Here is a 20,939-nt window from a genome sequence, read left to right on the forward strand (position 1 = left end):
CCATTTTTCAGCTCTGTTTTTATGGAGAAATTTGGATCTTCAGGATTTTCATTCAGCTGAAGTATTTCATTCTATGATGTGAAAAACATGCTTGACTGTTTGGAAATCTATATTTGCCTCTGTGTCTACAATGATATATTTCAGTATAATTAAGAACACTTTAGAGCTACCACTGTAGTATCTACTTATGATAGCTACCCTCTTTGGTATAAATGTTCTGATATTTGGAAGTCTTATTACCAATTTAATTTTGTAATAAAGAAGAGTAAGCTTTTACTTCAATCCAGTTACTGTTTTCCAGTTAAGAATATCATTCTTACCTCCAGGCCAACTGCAGTATCATCAATTTCCTAAGTGTAGGATATTGAAACTATCTTGCTGTTGTTTCCTTACCATCTTTTCACTAAGCAGAGGAAAATGAAGGGGAACAAGTGAAGGAGAAAGTGTGAAATGACATTGTTTTTCACTTTGCTTATGTTTGCTTATTTCACCCAGTTACATGTGAGAAAATCATCATGTGGGGGTTTATATACTTGGCCCAAATAAAACTAAGTGTGATAGTTAAGATGTGGGTCTGTAAAGTCAGATAGATTTGAAGTTCAAATCTCTATTCCTTACTTGAACCAGCTGTTTGACTGTAGGCAAGTGGCTGAATCGCTCTGATCCTTGGGTTCCCTTAGATAGAAAATATGAATAATAATAATATCTAATGAAGAATGTTGTGAGAATTAAAAGTGATAACTGATACAAAGTATCCAATGTATATAATGTCTGATAACATAGCTTTTCCAGAAATGGCAACTGTTAATGGGATCAGTAGTGTGCCAGAGTTTGCAAGTAGTGGAACCAAGAATTATATAATACCCAAATGTAAAGAGAGTGCTTATTCTATAATTAGTTTAACTTTTAAATACAGATAATTCTAGTTATAACCTCCATTAATATAAGACAACCAATTTATGGGTTAATGAACATTTAAATTATAACTTTGGCAAATTATAGGCAATTATGATCTTTGCCAAACCTTTTAGAAAATTATTTGAGGAAAAACAGGATTGATTTAGCACAAACAATTTTGTCTGATTTTATTAAGAATTATAATTTTCTCTGCTGATCCATTTACATTTTCTAACTGATAGATCACTATAGAAATTCATAAGGTACTTCATTCTTCGAGTATTTAAACCTCTGTTATGTACTCAGCACTCTGCTTTGTGCGGGGGCTATATTTGTAACAAGAAGTAGATTTGTCTTCAAGATGTATGGCCTCGTTGCTCTGTTTTGTTTTTGTTTTTGTAATTGCCATCATAATGAGTAGGCCTGCTCCAATATGCACAGAATGCAAACTGCATTTCATTGTACTGAATAGGAAGCAAAAATCTGGTATTTACACTGGAAGCAGAAAACTTGTTTTCTTCTTCTGTGGACCTGGGACTATTGATAAGTTCTGAAATGCTGTGGTCATAGCAGGGGAGACCAGTATTAAGGAGGATGTGATATATTTGGTCTTTCTTATTTGTGCTTTTATTACCAATTAAAATATCATGGATCATGTATGACTTGGATGCTATTAACGTACTCTTTCTTGTTCGTCATTAGCCTTACTAGTTTAACCAAAAATGAAAAGCCTGAGTGCTATGTGCTTTACATTTAGGAGGATATGAAAGAGTTGCATTGACTTAAATATGGCTACAAACATCAACATCATCATGTTAGAGCTTATGTTCTTGCTATCTCAATTATGCTGTTTTCAGTGTACTGTGAAAAGGTTTGAATTCCTTTTTTCCCAGCATATGGTTTTGTTGTAACATTTCATTAACTGATTGGCGTATTTTGATCAGCAAAAAACTTTCCTGTAGAACTTGAATTGTTATTGTAAAACCTGTTTTTTAAAATTTTTTTAATTGATATAGTTAACATACAATATTATATTAGTTTCAGGGAACAGCATAGTGATTCAACATATATATTATAAAATGATCACCATGGCAAGTCTAGTAATTATCTGTCACCATGCAAAGCTAGTATAACATTATTAACTACATTCCTTATGCTGTACATTACATCCTCATGACTGACTGAGTTTGTAGCTGGAAGTTTGTACCTCTTAATATCCTTCACCTGTTTCACTCATCTCCATACTTCCCTCCTATCTGGGGACTACTACCAGTTTGTTCCTTGTATCTGTGAGTTTGTTTCTGTTTTGTTTTGTTTATACGTTTGGTTTTTAGATTCTGCAAATAAGTAAAATCATATGGTATTTGTCTTTGTCTGTCTGACTTATTTCACTTAGCATAATACCCTCTCAGTCTATCCATGTTGTTGCACATGGCAAGATTTCATTCTTTTTTATGCCTTAGTAATAGTTCATTGTGTGTATGTGTATATATATATATATATATATGTATGACATTTTCTTCATCCATTCATCTATAGAGAAACACTTTGGTTGCTTCCATATCTTGGCTATTTTAAATAATGTTGCAATGAATATAAGGGTACATATATCTTTTCAAATTATTGTTTTTGTTTTCTTTGGATGAATACCAAAAGTGAAATTACTGGATCATATGGTAGTTTTAGTTTTAATTTTTTTGAGGAACCTCCATACTGTTTTTCATAGTGGCTACACCAGTTTATATTCTCACCAGCAGTGTACAAGGATTCCCTTTTCTCTACATCATTTCCCACACTTGTTATCTGTTGTCTTTTTGATAATAGCCATTCTGACAGATGTGAGATATCTCATTGTGGTTTGATTTGCATGTGCCTCATGATTAGTGGTGGTGAGCATCTTTTCACGTCTGTTGGACATTTGTATGTCTTCTTTGGAAAAATGACTATTCTGGTCTACTGTTCATTTTTTAATACAAATTTTTTTTTTAAAGATTTTATTTTTTTCCTTTTTCTCCCCAAAGCCCCCCGGTACATAGTTGTATATTCTTCGTTGTGGGTCCTTTTAGTTGTGGCATGTGGGACACTGCCTCAGCGTGGTTTGATGAGCAGTGCCACGTCCACGCCCAGGATTCGAACCAACGAAACACTGGGCTGCCTGCAGCAGAGCACGTGAACTTGGCCACGGGGCCAGCCCCCAAATGTTGGTTTTTTGATATTGAAGTTGTATGCGTTCTGTACATATTTTCAATATTAGCCCCTTATCAGATACATCATTTGGAAATATCTTTTCTCATTCAGTAGTTTGCCTTTTCATTTTGTTGATGGTTTCCTTGCCGTGTAGAAGCTTTTTAGTTCGATGTAGTCCCATTTGTTTATTTTTGCTTTTGTTGCCTTTGCCTAGGGAGACAGATCCAAAAAATACTGCTTAGATTGCTGTCAGAGAGCTGACTGCCTTTGCTTTCTTCTAGGAGTTTTATGGTTTCAGGTCTTACATTTAAGTCTTCAATCCACTTTGAGTTTATTTTTGTTTGTGGTGTAACAAAGTGTTCTAGTTTCATTCTTTTGCATGTAGCTGTCTAGTTTTTCCAACAGCATTTGTTGAAGAGACTGTCTTTTTCCCATTGTATATTCTTGCCTCCTTTGTTGTAGATTGATTGACTGTAGAAGCATGGGTTGATTTCTGGGCTCTCTATTCTGTTCCATTGATCTGTAGGTCTGTTTTTGTGCTAATAATACCATACAGTTTTGATTACAGTAGCTTATATTATAGTTTGAAATCAGGGAGCATGATACCTTCAACTTTGTTCTTCCTCAAGATTGCTTTGGCTACTTGGGGTCTTTTGTGGTTCCGTACAAATTTTAAGATTGTTTGTTCTTTTTCTTTGAAAAATTCCATTGATATTTTGATAGGAATTGCATTGAATCTATAGATGGCTTTGGATATGGACATTTTAACAATATTAATTCTTTCAATCCAGGAGCATGGTATATCTTTCCAATAATTTGTGTCATCTTCTGTCTTTCATCAATGTCTATAATTTTCAATGTACAGGTCTTTTACCTCCTTGGTTAAATTTATTCATAGGTATTTTATTCTTTTTGATGCTATTGTAAATGGGATTGTTTTCTTCATTTCTCTTACTGATAACTTGTTATTAGTGTATAGAAATATAACATTTCTATATTTTGTATCCTGCAACTTGGCTGAATTCATTTATTAGCTCTAGTGTTTTTTTGATGGAGTCTTTAGGTTTTGCATATATAGTATATCATCTGCAAATAGTGACAGTTTTACTTCTTCCTTTTGAATTTGGATCCCTTTTATGTCTTTTTTTTTTTGGTCTGATTGCTCTGGCTAGGACTTCCAATACTGTATTGAATAAAAGTGGTCAGAGTGGGCATCCTTGTATTGTTCCTGATGTTAGAGGAAATGCTTTCAGCTTTTCTCTGTTGAGTATGATATTAGCTGTGGGTTTGTCATATGTAGACTTTATTATGTTAAGATGTGTTTCCTTTATACTCACTTTGTTGAGTTTTTATGATAAATGGATGTTGAATTTTCTTAAATGCTTTTTTTGCATCTATTGAGATGATTATATGATTTTTATCCTTCATTTTGTTAATGTGGTGTATTACATTGATTGATTTGCAGATATTGAACCATCTTTGCATTCCTGGTATAAATCCCACTTGATTATGGTATATGATCTTTTTAAGGTATTGTTGAATTTGATTTGCTAATATTTTGTTGAGGATTTATGCATCTGTATTCAGGGATTTTGATCTGTAATTTTCTTTTTTTGTAGTGCCTTTGTCGTGTTTAAATATTTGGTAGAATTCACCTGTCACTATCTGGTCCTGGACTTTTTCTTTTGGGGATGTTTTTTGATTTCATTACTAGTAGTCAGTCTGTTCAGATTTTCTGTTTCTTCCTAATTCAGTCTTGGAAGATTATATGCTTCTGGGAATTTATCCATTTCTTCTAGGTTGTCAGATTTGCGGATGTATGTATGTTTGTAGTAATCTCTTATGATTCTTTGTATTTCTGTGATGTCAGTTGTAGCATTTCCTCTTTCATTTCTGATTTTATTTATTTGGGCCCTCTTGTTTTCTTGATAAGTCTGGCTAAGGGTATATCAATTTTGTTTATCTTTTCAAAGAACCAGCTCTTAGTTTCTTTGATCTTTTCTATTGTTTAGTTACTCTCTATTTCATTTAATTCCATGCTGATCTTTATTATTTCCTTCCTTCTACTAACTTAGGGCTTTATTTGTTCTTCTTTTTCTAGTTTCTATGTATAAGGTTAGATTGTTTGAGATTTTTCTTGTTTCCTGAGGTAGGTCTCTATTGCTCTAAACTTCCCTCATAGAACTGCATTTGCTGCATCCTCTAGAGTTTGGAATGTTGTGTTTTCATTTTCGTTTGTCTCAAGGTATTTTCATTTCCTCTTTGATTTTTTCATTGACCCTTTGGTGGTTTAGTAGTGTCTTGTTTAGCCTCCACTTGTTTGTGTTTTTTCCAGTTTTCTTCTTGTAATTGATTTCTAGGTTCATACCACTGTGATTAGAAAAGATGCTTGATGATTTCAGTCTTCTTACGTTTACTGTGACTTGTTTTGTGGCCTAACGTGTGACCTATCCTGGAGAATGTTCCATGTGTACTTGAAGAGAATGAATATTTTGCTGGTTTTGGATGGAATGTTCTGTATATATGTTAAGTCCATCTGGTCAGATGTGTTGTGTGTCCTTGTTGACTTTCTGTCTGGATGATCTATCTGTTAATGTAAGTGGAGTTGTTAAAGTCCCCTACTGTTATTGTATTACTGTCAGTTTCTCTTTTTATGTCTGTTAATATTTGCTTCTATATTCGGTGCATAGATATGTACAAGTGTATAGCCTCTTGTTGGATTGATCTCTTCATCATTATTTAATGCCCTTCTGTGTCTCTTGTTACCGTCTTTGTTTTAAAGTCTATTTTGCCTGACGTAAGTATTGCTACCCCAGCTTTCTTTTTGTTTCCACTTGTATGGAATATCTTTTCCCATCCCTTCACTTTCAGTCTGTGTGTGTCTTTAGATCTGAAGTGAATTTCTTATAGGCAGCATATATATGGATGTCTGTTTCTGTTACCAGGTTAGTGAAGTTTTCAGCCCTTATTTCTTCAAGAAAGTTTTCTGTCCCTTTCTCTTTTTGTTCTCCTTCTGGGAACCCTATAATGTGAATGTTAGTACACTTGATGTTGTCCCAGAGGTCCCTTAAGCTATCTTCATTTTTTAAAATTCCTTTTTCTTTTTGATGTTCTGATTGGGTGATTTATAGTACCCCTGTCTTCCAGATGGTGATCCATTCTTCTGCATCATCTAATGTGCTGTTGATTTCCTTTAGTGTATTTTTTATTTCACTTCTTGTATTCTTCAGTTCTGCTTGGTTCTTTTTTTATATTTTCTATTTCTTTGTTGAAGTTCTCACTGTGTTCATCCATTCTTCTCCTGAGTTCAGTGAGCATCTTCGTGACCATTACACTAATATGTTGCTTGATGACAGGGATACATTCTGAGAAATGCAATGTTAGTCATTTTCATCATCATCCAAGCATCGCAGAATGTGCTTGCCCAAACCTAGATGATATAGCCTACTACACACCTAGGTTATATGGTACTAATCCTATGGGACCATTATCATATGCACCATATGTATTCAGTCTGTCATTGTCTGAATACACAGTCAATGTAATTGAATACAGAATTGAAATGTCATTATGTGGTGCATGACTATACTTTGAAGTCTTTGTCTGGTAGGTGTCTTATCTCTGTTTCATTTAGTTCTTTTTCTAAGGTTTTTATCTTGATCTTTCATTTGGAACATATTCCTTTATCTCTTCATTTATCCCAATTCTCTGTGTTTGTTTCTTTGTATTAGCTAGATCAGCTATGTCTCCTGATCTTGACGGGGTGGCTTTATGTAGAAAATGTCCTGTAGGGCCTAGTAGTGCAATCCCCTCTGGTCACCAGAACCAGGTGCTCCAAGTGTATCCCCTGTGTAGGCTGTGTGTGCCCTTCTGTTGTGTCTGAGCCACAAATGCTATGGGTGCTCTTGTGTGCAAGGCTGCACACCCCCTCCCCCCCCCCCCCCCCAGGGCAAGAGACACTTTGGAGGGGCTCTAGTGCCAACTGGGGCTGCCCGCTGGGTGAGGTGGGGCAGGAACCATGTTGGAGGAGCTGGGGTATGTCCACAGGGGAACATCGGTGCAGGGTGGGAGGTGCTAACAAGATAGATGGAGAGTATCAGAAATAGCACCTGCCAGGGCTGGGGTAGCTAGTTAGAAGGAGAGTAAAAAAAAAAATGGTACCCACCAGTACTTCCATCCGTGGAGGAAGTTCCAACAGGTTCTTGCTCCTCTGACACATGCCCTACTATTAGTCAGTGAATCGCCTTCATGTATAACCTAGGCACTTTTCAAACTCCTGCCTCTGTGCTGGGACTCAGAGTGAGTGAGTTTGTGTGCGTGTCCTTTAAGAGGGAAGTCTTGGCTTCCTATAGCCGTTCAGCTGCCCTGGACATAAGCCCCACTGGGTTTCAAAGCCAGATGTTATGGGGGCTTGTCTTCCTGGTGCAGAGTCCCTGGACTGGGGAGCCTGATGTGGGGCTCAGGCTGCTCACTTGTCCAGGAGGACCTTCACAGTTGGGATATCCCTCCCACTTGTGGATTGCCATGTGGGGGTTGTGGGTCCTGACTAGATTACATCTCTGCTCGTCTCTATGTGGCTTTTTCTTTATTTCCTTAGTTGTGGAAAATCTGCTTTGCTAGTCTTCAGGTTCTCAGGGACAGGTGTTCTATATGTAGTTGTAGTTTTGGTTTGTCTGTGGGAGGAGGTGAGGTAAGGATCTTCCTATTCTGCCATCTTGATCTTACTCCTCAACTGTGTTTTTTTTAACTCTGCTAAGAACATGTGATACATTTAAAAATATGATTGCCTGAAACAAAATCTATATGGATGAGTATTTATCAAGGAAAAGTCTTTAATGTATCATTAACTTCTTGCTTATTGGCCTATTATATCAACAGTTAACGTGTAATTTTGCTACATATTTCTGATTGATATTTCTGCTAGTAGTTAAACATAGATTACTCAGTACTGTTGTATGATTATTTCCATATGTTCTCTGTTGAAGTTATACTTTATAATTTTGTATTAATTGACTATGAGTATACAGCCATAAGTTGTTTACTAGTATTGGTCAGAAATTACAATATGCTAATCTTGTTGGGATAAACAAAAGATTAATTTATGTTATGACTTAGTACCAGATTAATTTTGCTAGTTCTTTTGCAATCATTTAATTACATGTGCAAACAGGCGGCTTTTCATAAGCAAACCAGAATGTTATCTAAGTTAAAAAGAAAATAGAGTAAGACACTGATTTGTTATACAAAAAGGTAGCTTTATCTCTGAGATTTAATCTAAAGGATAGCACCTCTGAATTTTTTTTGAATAGTTGGGTAGCAGACAAATGCCCCTGCACAGATTCATTTATGCAGTGCCTTTTATTATATGCTTAGTGATGACCTAGGTCTTAGGGTCTCTTGTATGTACTCCTAGTACTATTCTTGTGTAACATAAGATATGGTTATGTTTATGGTTGCATATAGATCTTTTTAAAAGGACTTTTTAAATTTATAGTTACAAAAAATTATATCTTAATTTCTTTTTTTCAGTTTGATTTGGTTTTATTTTTTGCAGAGCGCCCTCTTCACTACACAGAAAATGTGTTGGAGCAGGTGCTTCGGTGGAGTTCATTAGCTGAACCTGGCTCTGCTTATCTTGTGGTGAAGAGATTCTTAACCGTTGACACAATTAAACACTATAATGGTAGGTGCAATTATTTCACATTCCAACTACGATCGAAAATTCAAGTGGTTCGAGGGTAGTTATTGTGGCACAGGTGTTATTTGAAAATGTAAAAACTGAGTAGCTAAATACAGAATCCACTGACGTAGTATTGTAGAATAGAAAGAATATATAGACCAAGTGCTAAAGGCAGAGTTTCTTGGTAGGTAGCAGTACAGTAATAGTTGGATAAATTGATGGTACCAAGTTAAAGTTGTTGGAAGGAGTACTTTATGTTTTTAAGGGTTTTTTGCCATGGTTATATGTTCTCCTAATTTTTAGATAGATGGTGAGTCTTCTTCCTAAATTGTATTTACATTTGAAAGTTCTCTGGGCACATGAGAAGTACAAGTTTTTCAAGCTCTGAGATTGAGTGCTTGTTATAATTCTCATTTATTTGCTAGTGATACTGGAAAAGAAATAAGTACAAAATAAAACACTTGCATTAAAGAGACTCCCTGTCCAACTGGGAGAAGACATGTACACATGTAAGGCTACATAAGAAGTTAGCAAGCACAAGGGAACCATAAAAGACAGTCTCTGAACCTGTATGATATATCAGAAAACTTTTATTTTGAAACCTTGATCCTTCTGTTTTGTTGTCATTAGTTGATAGATTAGAAGATGATTTCCTGCCAGAACTGTATCTAAACCAACCCCAAAAGTAAAGGATTTAAGTTTTATAAGATGAAATTTACAACTTTTATAGTTAATATTAATAACCGTTATTCTTTATTAATGAGGTATCATTAACCAAGCTCTATACACACCAAGCTCATTTAAACTTTTCTTAACTTCTTTTTGAGTTTTATCATCATTTATATTTTACAAATAAGGAAAAAGAAGCTCAGAGAAATGAAGTAACTTGCCCTAGATTGCACAGTTACTAAATATTGCATTTGAGAAAAGACTGGTTTTATTTCTAATTATTAAAAAAAAAAATAGAAGGTTGGTACAGCTCTTAAATGCTGTAAACCTACTTAGTATGATTGCAGGCTCTCTAGCTAATAGCTATGGGTCAGTAAGTTCTTAAGTGTAAGGCTTAATCTGGTAAATTTGTGATTCCATGATAGTGTTGAAGTCTGTTCTGGCTGCTGTAACAGAGGACAAACTGGGTGGCTTATAAACAACAGAAATTGATTTCTCAAAGTCTGGAGACTGGAATTCCAAGATCAGGGTCCCAGCATGGTTGGGTTCTGGTGAGAGCCCTCCTACAGCCTGCAGACTTTGGACTTCCTGTATCCTTGTGTGACAGATAGCAATGAGAGGAGCAAGCTCTCTTGTGACTCTTATAAGGGCACTAATCCCATTCATGAAGGCTCCACTCTCATGAGCTCATCTAATCCTAATTTCCCAAAGGCCCGCCTTCTAATACCATCACATTGGGAGGCAGAGTTTCAACATATGAATTTTAGGGGACATTCACATTCAGTGCACAACAGCACCCTTCATATATTATACTTACATGAAGGTATTTTTACAAAATGCAATTACTGTAACAACTTCTAGGTCATTTTGGTCTTACTAGTATCTAAATAAACAGAATAGGTATTATTCTTCTTGCTGTGGAAATTTAGCTTTTTAGAGACCTCTGTCTTATTTTAAATTTCTTTATTACTCCTACATTTGATTTTGACCACATCCTCCCTATATGTCTTAAGGATTGCAATAGAAATTCTCTCTAGTCAAATGAATGCAACATGCGTCCATGTCATAGAGCAGTGATTCTCAGGTAGGGGACATTTGGCAATGTCTGGAGACGTTCCTGACTGTCACTACTTGGGGGGTAGGTGGTGGTGCTTCTGGTATTTAGTGTTTCAAGACCAGAGATGCTGCTCAACATCCTACAATGCACAGGACAGCTCTTTACAACAAAGAATTTTCTGGCCAAAGACCTTGAGAATCTCTAATTTAGATAATCCATGAAATCTCTTCTAACTCTTAAATTCTGTTATTCTTTCATTTTAACATTAAGATAAAAAGTATTGAACTTAGAAACTAAGTCCTGAAACATTATGAAATATATGTAATAGGTTCTTGTAGTTTCTTTGCTTTTAGAAAATAAAGTCATTTTTTCAGGTAAATTTTTATCTTTCTGTTGAGAATTTTCCCTTTCATTATTCTAATATTCCTTTGAAATGTCTCTAATTCTCCATGTTGTGAAATACTTGAAACACACACCTGGACACAATACCTTAGCTCTTGTTTGAATGCTAGTGGATTGGCTATGGGAATAAAAGTAGACAAGAGCAAGATCTTCATAGGCTGTGATATAAAGGAAGGTTTTGTGCAGGTGGGAGTGAGGGATAACCCAGAGCAAGGATACCATGAAGTGCTGTTGATCTTTGGGGCAAAAAAATCAGCAGTGTATGGATTGAGCTGCTTGAGAGCAATCACATCTGAGTAAGATCTTCGTTGTTTAAGAGCAAGAAAAAAATGGTAGAATGACAAACTGTACGTTGTTTCTATCCACAAAAGTAGGATAGGGTAGGAAGATTGGGCATTATAATGATTCCTCACATATTCCTGTGTGTCCTTTTTATGGGGTTATGAGCATGTCCTTCTGTTGTGAAAGCATCCAGCCTCTGTAAGATATAGACAAGCATCTTGCATAAAAACTGGAGAACCCAAGCAGTGGACAGCAGGTTTAAATGATAGTTACAGGGATTTGGATGGAACATTTAGCAAGGTAAAATGTCAGCAAACTTTTGTGTTCCTTTCATATCTCCTTCATTCCTCTAATTGAGTGGGAGCTATAAAACATTTCCCTGTCCTGTAGTATCCCTACCCCAGTTCGCCAAACCAATCTGCAACTTGTTGCGATGATATCTACAGTACTTTGTACCAGGAAGTTCTCTCTTTGTATGAAAAAAAGAATGAGCTTTCAGAGTAACACCATCAGCAAGTACATTTATTGAACCATTTCATGGTAATGGTTATGTATTTCTGGCAGACAAAAGGAGTACCTATGAAGTAAATATTTTTAAAACTTTTAGTTTTCTAGCTAATGAAAGTTTTATAAATGTTTTTAATTAGAGCTTGATTTAAATTCAGATTATCAAAGCAAAATAATGCCTTTCATTATGGTCAGTTCTGCATCTGTGTGAATTTAAGGTTGTTTATAGAAGCTCTGGCCTGTATATTTTTTAAATCAATTTCTTAAGTCATGATTTTTTCCTGTAGTTGTTTCCTGCAGCAACCTGGGGCTTATAAATACTTCTTCTGGGGCATACTTTGTGATAGATTTTAGGTTGGTGAGATAGTCAGTCTGCTTCATCTCTGTCTTGGCAAATGTCTCTTAAATCCATCACAGTGACCACCTACTCCAGAATTACTGCTCCATTCATTACATCCAGTACTCCTTAAAATTGGGATTTAAAAGGAAAATGATGAAGGTAAATCAAATGTGATTTCTCTGTCAATTTGTTAGCAGAAAAACAGGAATCATCTCAGAAACACATTGCTCTTCACACCTGAAAGAGAACAATGTTGAGGATTTATTTTCCTTCTTAGTATCTTCTTATTCTAACCTAGGGGCCAAGTGGAAATTAGCAGAGTTTGAAACAAAGGTAGTTGGTTGCAACCACATTTTCTCTCAATAACAAATAGCTAATGTGTTAACATTTTGTTAAAATGTAAAGTGTGACTACCACATGCTTTGTACCTTGTCCCCGCATACTTGATACCTAGTTGCCACAAACTTTGCTGTCTCCTTATCCCCATCTTTGTTCCTTTCTCTATCTTGATATCTACACACACAGATGTATATATATCTTTACATACCTATATGTGACTTGCATTTCATTAATTGTATGATAGTTTTTCTGATTTTAAGTATCAAATTATAAGCATATACTTTTGTTTGATATTATGTTTTCACAACCACCTTGCTAAATCAAGAATTTTATCAAATAAGTTTAGGGGTTTAGAGTAGTTTAGGGGTTTTAATTTCCTCAATTTTCTCACTTTATCTGAACAGTTTAAAACGTGCACATCATAAGAAGGAATAGATTGTAGGATCATCCAACACTTAATTTCTGCTCTTTCATTTAAGGCAATGAGGTACCATACTTTACTTTTACAGAAGTATATGAGAGAAAGTGAATTTTTTGTTGCCTCTATTTAAAAATCAATTCTGTGCTTTTCAAAAGCAGCATATTATTTCTTAGAAACATTTTGTGCCATTGCTATTATTGTAATGAGGAGTTAACTAACTTGAAAAGAAAGATAATAGTCCTCAAATTTCTTTCCTACCCCATGGATTATGACTGAGATATTGAGATAGGGAGAATAAAACTCCACTTAAATTGCCGTTTAGACTTTGTCGTAGCTAATCTTATTAGACCGTCTTTCATTATCATCTCTTATATTGAGTTGAGTTTCAACATCTCTATCACAAGTAAAGCCATAAATTTAGAGCTTCTGTAAGGTTCCAGAATAAATAATTTTATTTTGCTAAAGTCTTTTATGTTGCTAAAGCACTAACGCTCTTTAAAATTGCCTCAATAGAATGTGATACATGGGAATCAAATTTTAATGATCTCGATGGGGAAGAAATACTTTTAAGATAGAAGATGTAACTCAAATGCAGATCTCTGTGGGATTCTAAATTTAGGTGGCTGTATATGACAGATGCTTTGGAATTAAATTTGCATTAGAATAGAATAGTTCAAAATGCAACTGCTTCCAGCAAATTCAGACCTGGAAAGCTGAGCCGTCTGCTATCAACTGAGTTAAGAAAATGCCAGCAAAAATATTATGAGTCCATAAATCATAGTATAGCTGTAATAATTTACATTCCACTCCCCATCAAATCTTTTTAAATCCAAAAATGTGTAAAAGTTGAAGGTAATGCCTAGTTCACTTCAAGTGGACAAATTTTCTTGGAAATTGATAATAGTCTTTGATATTCACTATCGAGTATGAATGTCCTGACTTCTTCTAATAATATAATTCTGTAGTGAAAAAACCAATTGGTAAATTTCTCTTAGCTCTGTTCATGCAGGAATTTACTGTGGAAAATTTAAAGAATTGATAACATTGTTTTTACCCACAAGGAGCAGAAAATTTAAATGTTTGAAACCCATTTAAATATAAGACTACAAACACAGCCTGCAATAAATGACTACTATTGTCTGGCATGTTTTTGGAGAGCTTTCAAGCACAGAAAAGTGGTTCAACTAGATAATCATTGACATTTCTTCCAACACTGAATCTCTCTCATTCAAGGAAATATCATTCTTTGTTTAAGTTTTCTTGTACGTGTTGTCCTCCTGGAACAAGATTTGGTCTTTCTTATTTTTTTTATTACTAAAAGTACATGTTGAGTAAACTTCTAAAAATATAAATTAATAAAACATTTTGTAACTGAACAACTACTGGCAGAATTTCACAGGTCTGCAAACTCACTTGTATCTACATAGTTCGAGAATGCCTTCCAAAGCAAATGACCATTAGATTATTACCAAGAAAGCTGTATGTGGTCCTCGGTTTCTTGGTTTGGATGCTTCCCAAGACATTAATATAGGGAGAATAGAAGAGGTTGCTGGTTGGAGTGACAGTGGTGAGACCACTGAGTTATTTTGGATGTGTTAGGTTTTAGTTGTTTGTCAGTTGTCTAAGGGTATATGTGTAGAAGGGAATTAAGTTCCTATAGCTATGGAGCACATTGTATGAGATGCTATTTTAGCCTTTGGAGAATACAAGATCACACAGTTTTAGTGTTAAAGTAAGAACATTAGAGAACTGAGCATAGAATACCAGCATTTAGGGGATGGTAGTGAGAGAGACTGGTGTGTGAAGGAACAGTCAGAAAGGCTGCAAGAAAACAAGGACAGAGCAATGCCATGAAAATCAACAAAGGAGTTAAGTTTTAGGAAGAGAAGAGTATTTAACGGTGTAAAATGGTGCACGAAGTCAAGAAAGACACCTGGGCATTTATTGTTTTTGTGGGGATGATGGTGGTGGCAATCGTGATAATCATTATCATTACTTATAAGAGAAGTATCTGAGGATAGAAGACAGAATTCTGTTAGACATTGAGACCTGAAGTGTAATTCTAGTACAGTTACATTCTAACCTTGTCACATAACCTTTGTTAACCACAATTTTCTCATTTATAAAATTAGATCATATTACCTGTACTCCCTACTTTAGAAAGTTGCATGAGAATCACGTGAGATAAAATATGTGAACATTTTGAAAACTCTAAAGTGTTATCTGTGTTCTTAAGAGTATGCTAAAAACCCACCATAATTTAATATGAGAAATATATTATTTAGTATACTAAATTGTTTTAAAAATAGTTTGTTATAATTTAATATAATAATAAAAACAGAATGGGAAAGTAGTATTCTGTTTTCTACAATTTTCTGCATTATCAGGAAAATGGTACAGATTCTCTGGCACTTTTCTAGTCAATCCCCCAGTTGTAAGTATATTTACATTTTTACTGCTTATCCATAGTCTAACTATAGACGGTTATTATCAGACTTCTAGTTCTGTTAAGTATGGCTTCTTCAATAGAAGTAACATAAAGGAAAGTAGATTGGGAATAGAGGAACATATTTGGCTTATCCTAAGTAGTAGATTCCTTTCAAGTTGCTATTATGTCCAGTTTACTTTGTACCAAGTTGTAGAACTAAATTTTACTAAATGCATTTTGAGTGAATGTTATACAATGAGTGAAATATATCAGTAATTCTTCTCCCTTCGAATTATAGAGAATACATGTGTTCTATACAATCAATACTAAACAAAGGAAAATAGGCATCATTTCAAATTTGGAAGAACTTTTTATTTTATTTTATTCTTTTTCATTTATTTGTTTATTTTCTGTGTGCAGCATAATATATTTCAAATTCTGTGTAGATTACATCATGTTCACCTCCCAAAAACTAATTATAGTTCATCCCCTCACACTTCTTAGATGTTAGGCTACAAATATTGCCAAATGTCACTTGGTTTGGTATATTTTAAAAATATATGTCTCTCAAGGAAGCTCTCTATTTGTGTCCTTGAGCACTTAGAGTACATGAGAAGGGTGGAAGTTGCAATAAGGAATGTTTTCAGACAATGTGTCGGCCTGGGGACATAGTTCTGCCAGGAAAAAAAAAAGGGTGACACATAGAGAACATAAAGAATAGACCCATCAGTTGTATATTGCCTTCTCACTGTTCAGATCATATATATAAGAGACGAGATAACAGACATGAGAGATAGCAGTAGTTCATAATTACTTTGGATTTACTGGACTGAAACCTTTGCATACACCATCTCATTTCACCTTCCTGGTAGCCTTAGGAGCTGTTTACAAGTATTTACTAGGCCATTTACAAATGTAGAAATAAGGATGTGGAGACATTATGTAAGTCCCTCAAGGTGACTGACTTGCTGGTAAGTGGAGGAGCAGGCATTAGAGTCAAGATCTTTCCAAATCCAGGCCATATGTCCTGTCCTACACCACTTACTATATTGAAATCAAGGATAAATCAGATTTCAGTTTTTTAAACACTTATAAATTCAATCCATAAATAATCAGACCTTTGGAAGAGTAGTTCTTTCTGTATTACTTACTACAGACTCTGCAGTACAGAGCAAACTGATGTCTGTCCTCCATTCATTAAACAAGCAATACATTCAGCTTGCTATATGCCAGTCCACTGGGTGAGTATGGTCTGTACTCCCATTTTTCAGGTGAGAAAACTGAGATTTAGAGAGTACTGCCTGGGATCCAGTGGAAGATGTGGAAAAGGGTTAGGGTTAAGGTTAAGGTTTGTCATTCAATCCAGACTATGCTCTTAGTCAGTCTGCTATGTCAGCTTTCATGTAGATTGGGGCAGAAAATCCAGAGTACACGTTGTTTTAAAAAGGAAGTATGAAATTATTATGTATTTAAGAGCTAAATTATGAAACAAATATGACTTTTTTATGCATTCAAGGGCATAGAGTTTAGAGACATGAATATCAAGCATGAACTGGAGTAGTTAGAAAAAATTTCGTGAATGAGTTGGATTCTGGAAGTGGGGATAGAATTTGTCTAGAAGCAAGGAGAATGGGACTTCTCTCAAGTTCATTCAAATGACCAACTTGAGTCATGCCACAGAGACAAGGATTGGTTTTTCCAAACAGTGTATTATGATCAACTGAACTATAAGTATTATACTTTAATATTTTATAGAAATGAGTAGGAGAAACCCAATTTATTTAGCCCTTTAAAAGTCAGGAAAAGAAATTTAAGCTTTTAATGTTAGGAAAGTATGACTTTAAAGAGTAGAAAAGTAGAGCTTTGGATGGGGGATGAACGTGATGAAAGCGTTTGTATCACAGGAATATAGTATGCTGGAGCCATTAGAAAAGCAGAGCACGGAATCCTGGAGTCCTAGAATCCGGGTGTTAGGTAGGAACGTCAGAGGTTAGAGTGATGACATTGAGAATCAAGTGGGGCTGAACTCTAAAGAGAAATTCTAGAAGAACAAAGGCTGAATTGCTCACTGACAGGACATGAAGGGTAAATGGGGAGTATATATTTTAGAAATATCATCCCAGATTTATATTTCTCCCCCTTCTCCCCCTACTCTCCCCACCTGCTCCTCTGCCTCTCTCTGTCCCTGTCCCTGTCTCTCCTTCCCAGGACCCTCCTACCTCCTTCACAAATCAATTTTTATTGGGATTTGGGATCACTAGTTAGGAATTACTGTTTTTGTATAAAAACTTGAGGTTTTCAAATGGTTTGGAAAAACTTTTTTGAGGGGCCGTCAGTTTCATTGTCCTGGTAACATGTCTGTTCTGTTCAAATTAATTTGGCCGTTCTGTTTCATTTCATAGATGCGATTTTTAAGGGCTTTTCTAATTAATAACAAAATTATAGCACAATATAACTAAGAATACCGGTTTCTTACCTACAGCATTAACTGTAAAGACCCCTCACTAAACTCTAACTGAGCCTTCCTTGTCGTAGCAACCACCAAGAAGGGGAGAGGGGTTTATGATTCTCTACAGATAACAATATGCTGGAATTTGATTAGAATGAAAGACAAAAAAGGTAATAAATGAAATTGTACTTATTAAGGTGTCTCCCAGAGTTTTTCTCTGAAGGAATTAAGTGCTTTGGGGAGTACATTAAATCTTCAGATCTGTTACACTTGCAAAAATATTAGATGGTTTTCCCAAGTCACTTACTTAATGGCTTCTTTTAGTACATTAATTATGTGCTATCTAGCTGGTTTCTCTTTGAATTAAAAGCAAATATACATGGTGTGTCCTTTTTCTTTCCTTTCTCTTTTTTAAATTCTTATTACATAGAAGTATTCCATGCTTAGTAACTTATATTACACCACGACTGGGGCTTATATTATGGACCATGTATATGTGCAATCATTCTTTTTGATTGAATCAAAGGGATCCAATGTATATTGAATGACTGTAGCAAAGGGCATGGCCAAAAAGACTGCTTATGTGGAATTAGAAACACTAGTACTCTGAAGTCTAGGAGCTAGAAAATTTCACATCTAGAAAGATCACTGTGCTTTGAAAGACTACAAAGATAGTGAGATTCCAAGGAAGAGAGAAACCCAAAGCATAGCATGGAGACAGGAGTTCTGGCTAGAATCTCAAGAATTATAAAACAGAGGGCCCACTGCCAAAATTTGAATAGCAGAAATTTAAACTCCAGCTCAAAAGGGACATGCAGGGCATGAAACTTGTATTCTGACAAACTAGAGTTGAACTCAAACCTGGACAGGGTCTGGACAGCAGATATGATGGACACAGCTGGCATAAACTTTGTACTGAACCAGATTCTTCTGGAGCAAGATATCTTAAAAAGCTTTTTGCCCAGAATGAGGTGAAGTGAGTGAACGTATAAGAGTGAAGTACCCCAAAGTTGTGGAACCAAGTAATACTGGAAAAGTTTGGGAAAGTGAATTATTGGAAGCCATTTAATTCATACCCTGGATTTTGTTATACCCTGAGTCATGCATGATGTCCCTCAAAGTATGTAGCTTCATTTTGGCCCTTAAGTGGTGGGTATTTTTTTCTACTTATTTTAACATTTTGAGAGCAGACAGACTTTTAGTTGTGAAAGCTTTTAGAAATTCTCTTGAGTCCTTAATATTTATCATAGAACTTCATATTTCAGAGTTCTTTTTGTCCTTCCCTCTTCCTCAACATATATTCCCCTCAAAGCCTTCCTCTCGAGTCCCTTAGTAATGTGTGTGCTCCAAGATTTAGCTAATAACTCAGTTACATACGATGATTATTAAAATAAATTTTAACAAATATGCACCCAAAGATAGAAACAATGATTTTTTCCATGGGATTGTTTTTTCTTTGACCTACAAATGATTTACTTAGACAGTGGGCATATGATTATTTCTTACTGGTAAAATTTGAAATGTTTATTAATTAGAACAAAAGTCTAAATGAAAAAGGTAGAATCAGAAGGTGTGAATGGAATTTGGCTTAAACAATATATAATAATCTATATCTCACAAATTGACTGCAAATTAGTGCTTTTAGAAATGTTTTACCTATTTCTAAGCTGACAATATTATAAATGCCTTTCTCTACTTTCCTGTTCTAAATCAGCTGAACCCACCAAATGTTTTCTAAATCACTTGCTATACTTCTCCTATCAGGATGTACAAGCATTGTTAGCCCTTGTTTAACTCTTGATCTCCCACACTGTACTAGAAGCGCAGAAACCATGTCTATCCAGTTTATCATATATTACTAGAACCTAGTGCATACTAGACCCTCAGTACTTTATGAAAAAATGAATGAATTGATGCGATATAAATTTCACTGAATTCTATTTTGTATAATGTTTCTTTTTTCTTGATCTTCCAATTGTATTAAAATGTCTTCCCTCAAGTCTTTTAATTGGAAAAGTGCTATTTTTAATTAAAATAGAAGCTAGTTAGCTATAAGTATCATTTAAAATATTTTTATATGGAATTGTGTTAAGAGATTGTACCAGAAGACAAATTTTAGTAAAACATTTTTCAGAAATTATTTTAAAGTCACAAACTTCCTAAAAAGAACTTATTTTAGTATGATACTGTGATTAAAAGAATGTTATCTGTGCTCAGTATGTAACATCCTGAAAACTCTTGAGGTTTGTTAATTACTTTTGCTTGTTAGTTTGTGGTTAGGATCAGTGACGTGATTAATCCTGAGGGGTTTTGCTTCCAAGTAGTTGTTCTCTGCTCTTATTTGGGTTATGAGGAACTATTTTTATTTTTTTAACTTTTGTTTTCTTATGCCAATTATAATTGTGAACATCAATTTATTATTTGCTGAATAAGTAAAGGTTTTCTCCAAACCAAGGGATTGTTAGATTTAACACTAAGAATTCTTTCTAAAATCATTCAAATTATTTTGTAAATTTCAGAAACTATACGTGAGTATTTAAAATTGTATGACCCTAATACCATGAAATTGCTAAAGCTGCTAGTCCTAATATAGCGTCTCGCCCTACATCTTTTGTGCATATCTGATATGAGGGCCACAACAATCTGCAGGATAGGTGTTGTTACTCCTATTGGACAGGAAAAGCAAAAGTTGACACCATAATGACCGTGTCAGGGCTCTTTGGCTTCAGGTCTTTTTCTTTCCACTATTCTTTAGTTCTCAAGTAGTCAGTTGAATATTGTCTGGATTTCCAGGAGAAAGTTTTGGACTGGAGATAATATTGATAAATTTATACAAATACAAATTTGGTGTTCTTACCAAGAATTGTTTTTTAATAGAATTAGTTGAAATGATTTCTAAGTGTGGGACACTGACAGTATTGAAGATGAAATATGATTGTTAAATGCTCCACTTCAGCAATTTTACCTTTTTTTTTTACCCTCACCTGTTTCATATGTACAGGAATTTCTCTAATGCCTTAAGAATTTCTAGATTCCTAAGTCAGAATTCCAGGAGAGATTTCTCTTTTTACCTGTGTAATTGAATTGTTTATACGAGTGCCACTCAAAAGAAATATAATGCAAGCTTATGTAATTTTAAATTGCCTAGTAGCCGTATTAAAAGTGTGTATGTAAAGAAACAGGTGAAATTAATTTTACTGAAATATTTTATTCAAACTCATGTATCCAAAATATTATCATTTCAACGTGTAATCAATATTATAAAAATGTGGTATTTTGAC

The 20,939-nt window shown here is 34.9% G+C and overlaps 1 protein-coding gene across 10 annotated transcripts in view; it reads left to right on the forward strand.

Annotated features, from left to right (window-relative positions):
- The window catches only part of ARAP2 (ArfGAP with RhoGAP domain, ankyrin repeat and PH domain 2), a 173,438-nt gene that overhangs the window by 128,166 nt on the left and 24,333 nt on the right, over positions 1 to 20,939 (forward strand). For all 10 annotated transcript variants that reach the window (XM_070506079.1, XM_070506080.1, XM_070506072.1 and 7 more), the window contains one exon: positions 8,639 to 8,767. In XM_070506079.1, coding sequence (XP_070362180.1) covers positions 8,639 to 8,767 — 129 coding nt within the window. The remainder of the gene's footprint in view (positions 1 to 8,638; positions 8,768 to 20,939) is intronic.

Source organism: Equus asinus, chromosome 3 (genome assembly GCF_041296235.1).
Source record: "Equus asinus isolate D_3611 breed Donkey chromosome 3, EquAss-T2T_v2, whole genome shotgun sequence".
Classification (NCBI taxonomy): domain Eukaryota; kingdom Metazoa; phylum Chordata; class Mammalia; order Perissodactyla; family Equidae; genus Equus; species Equus asinus.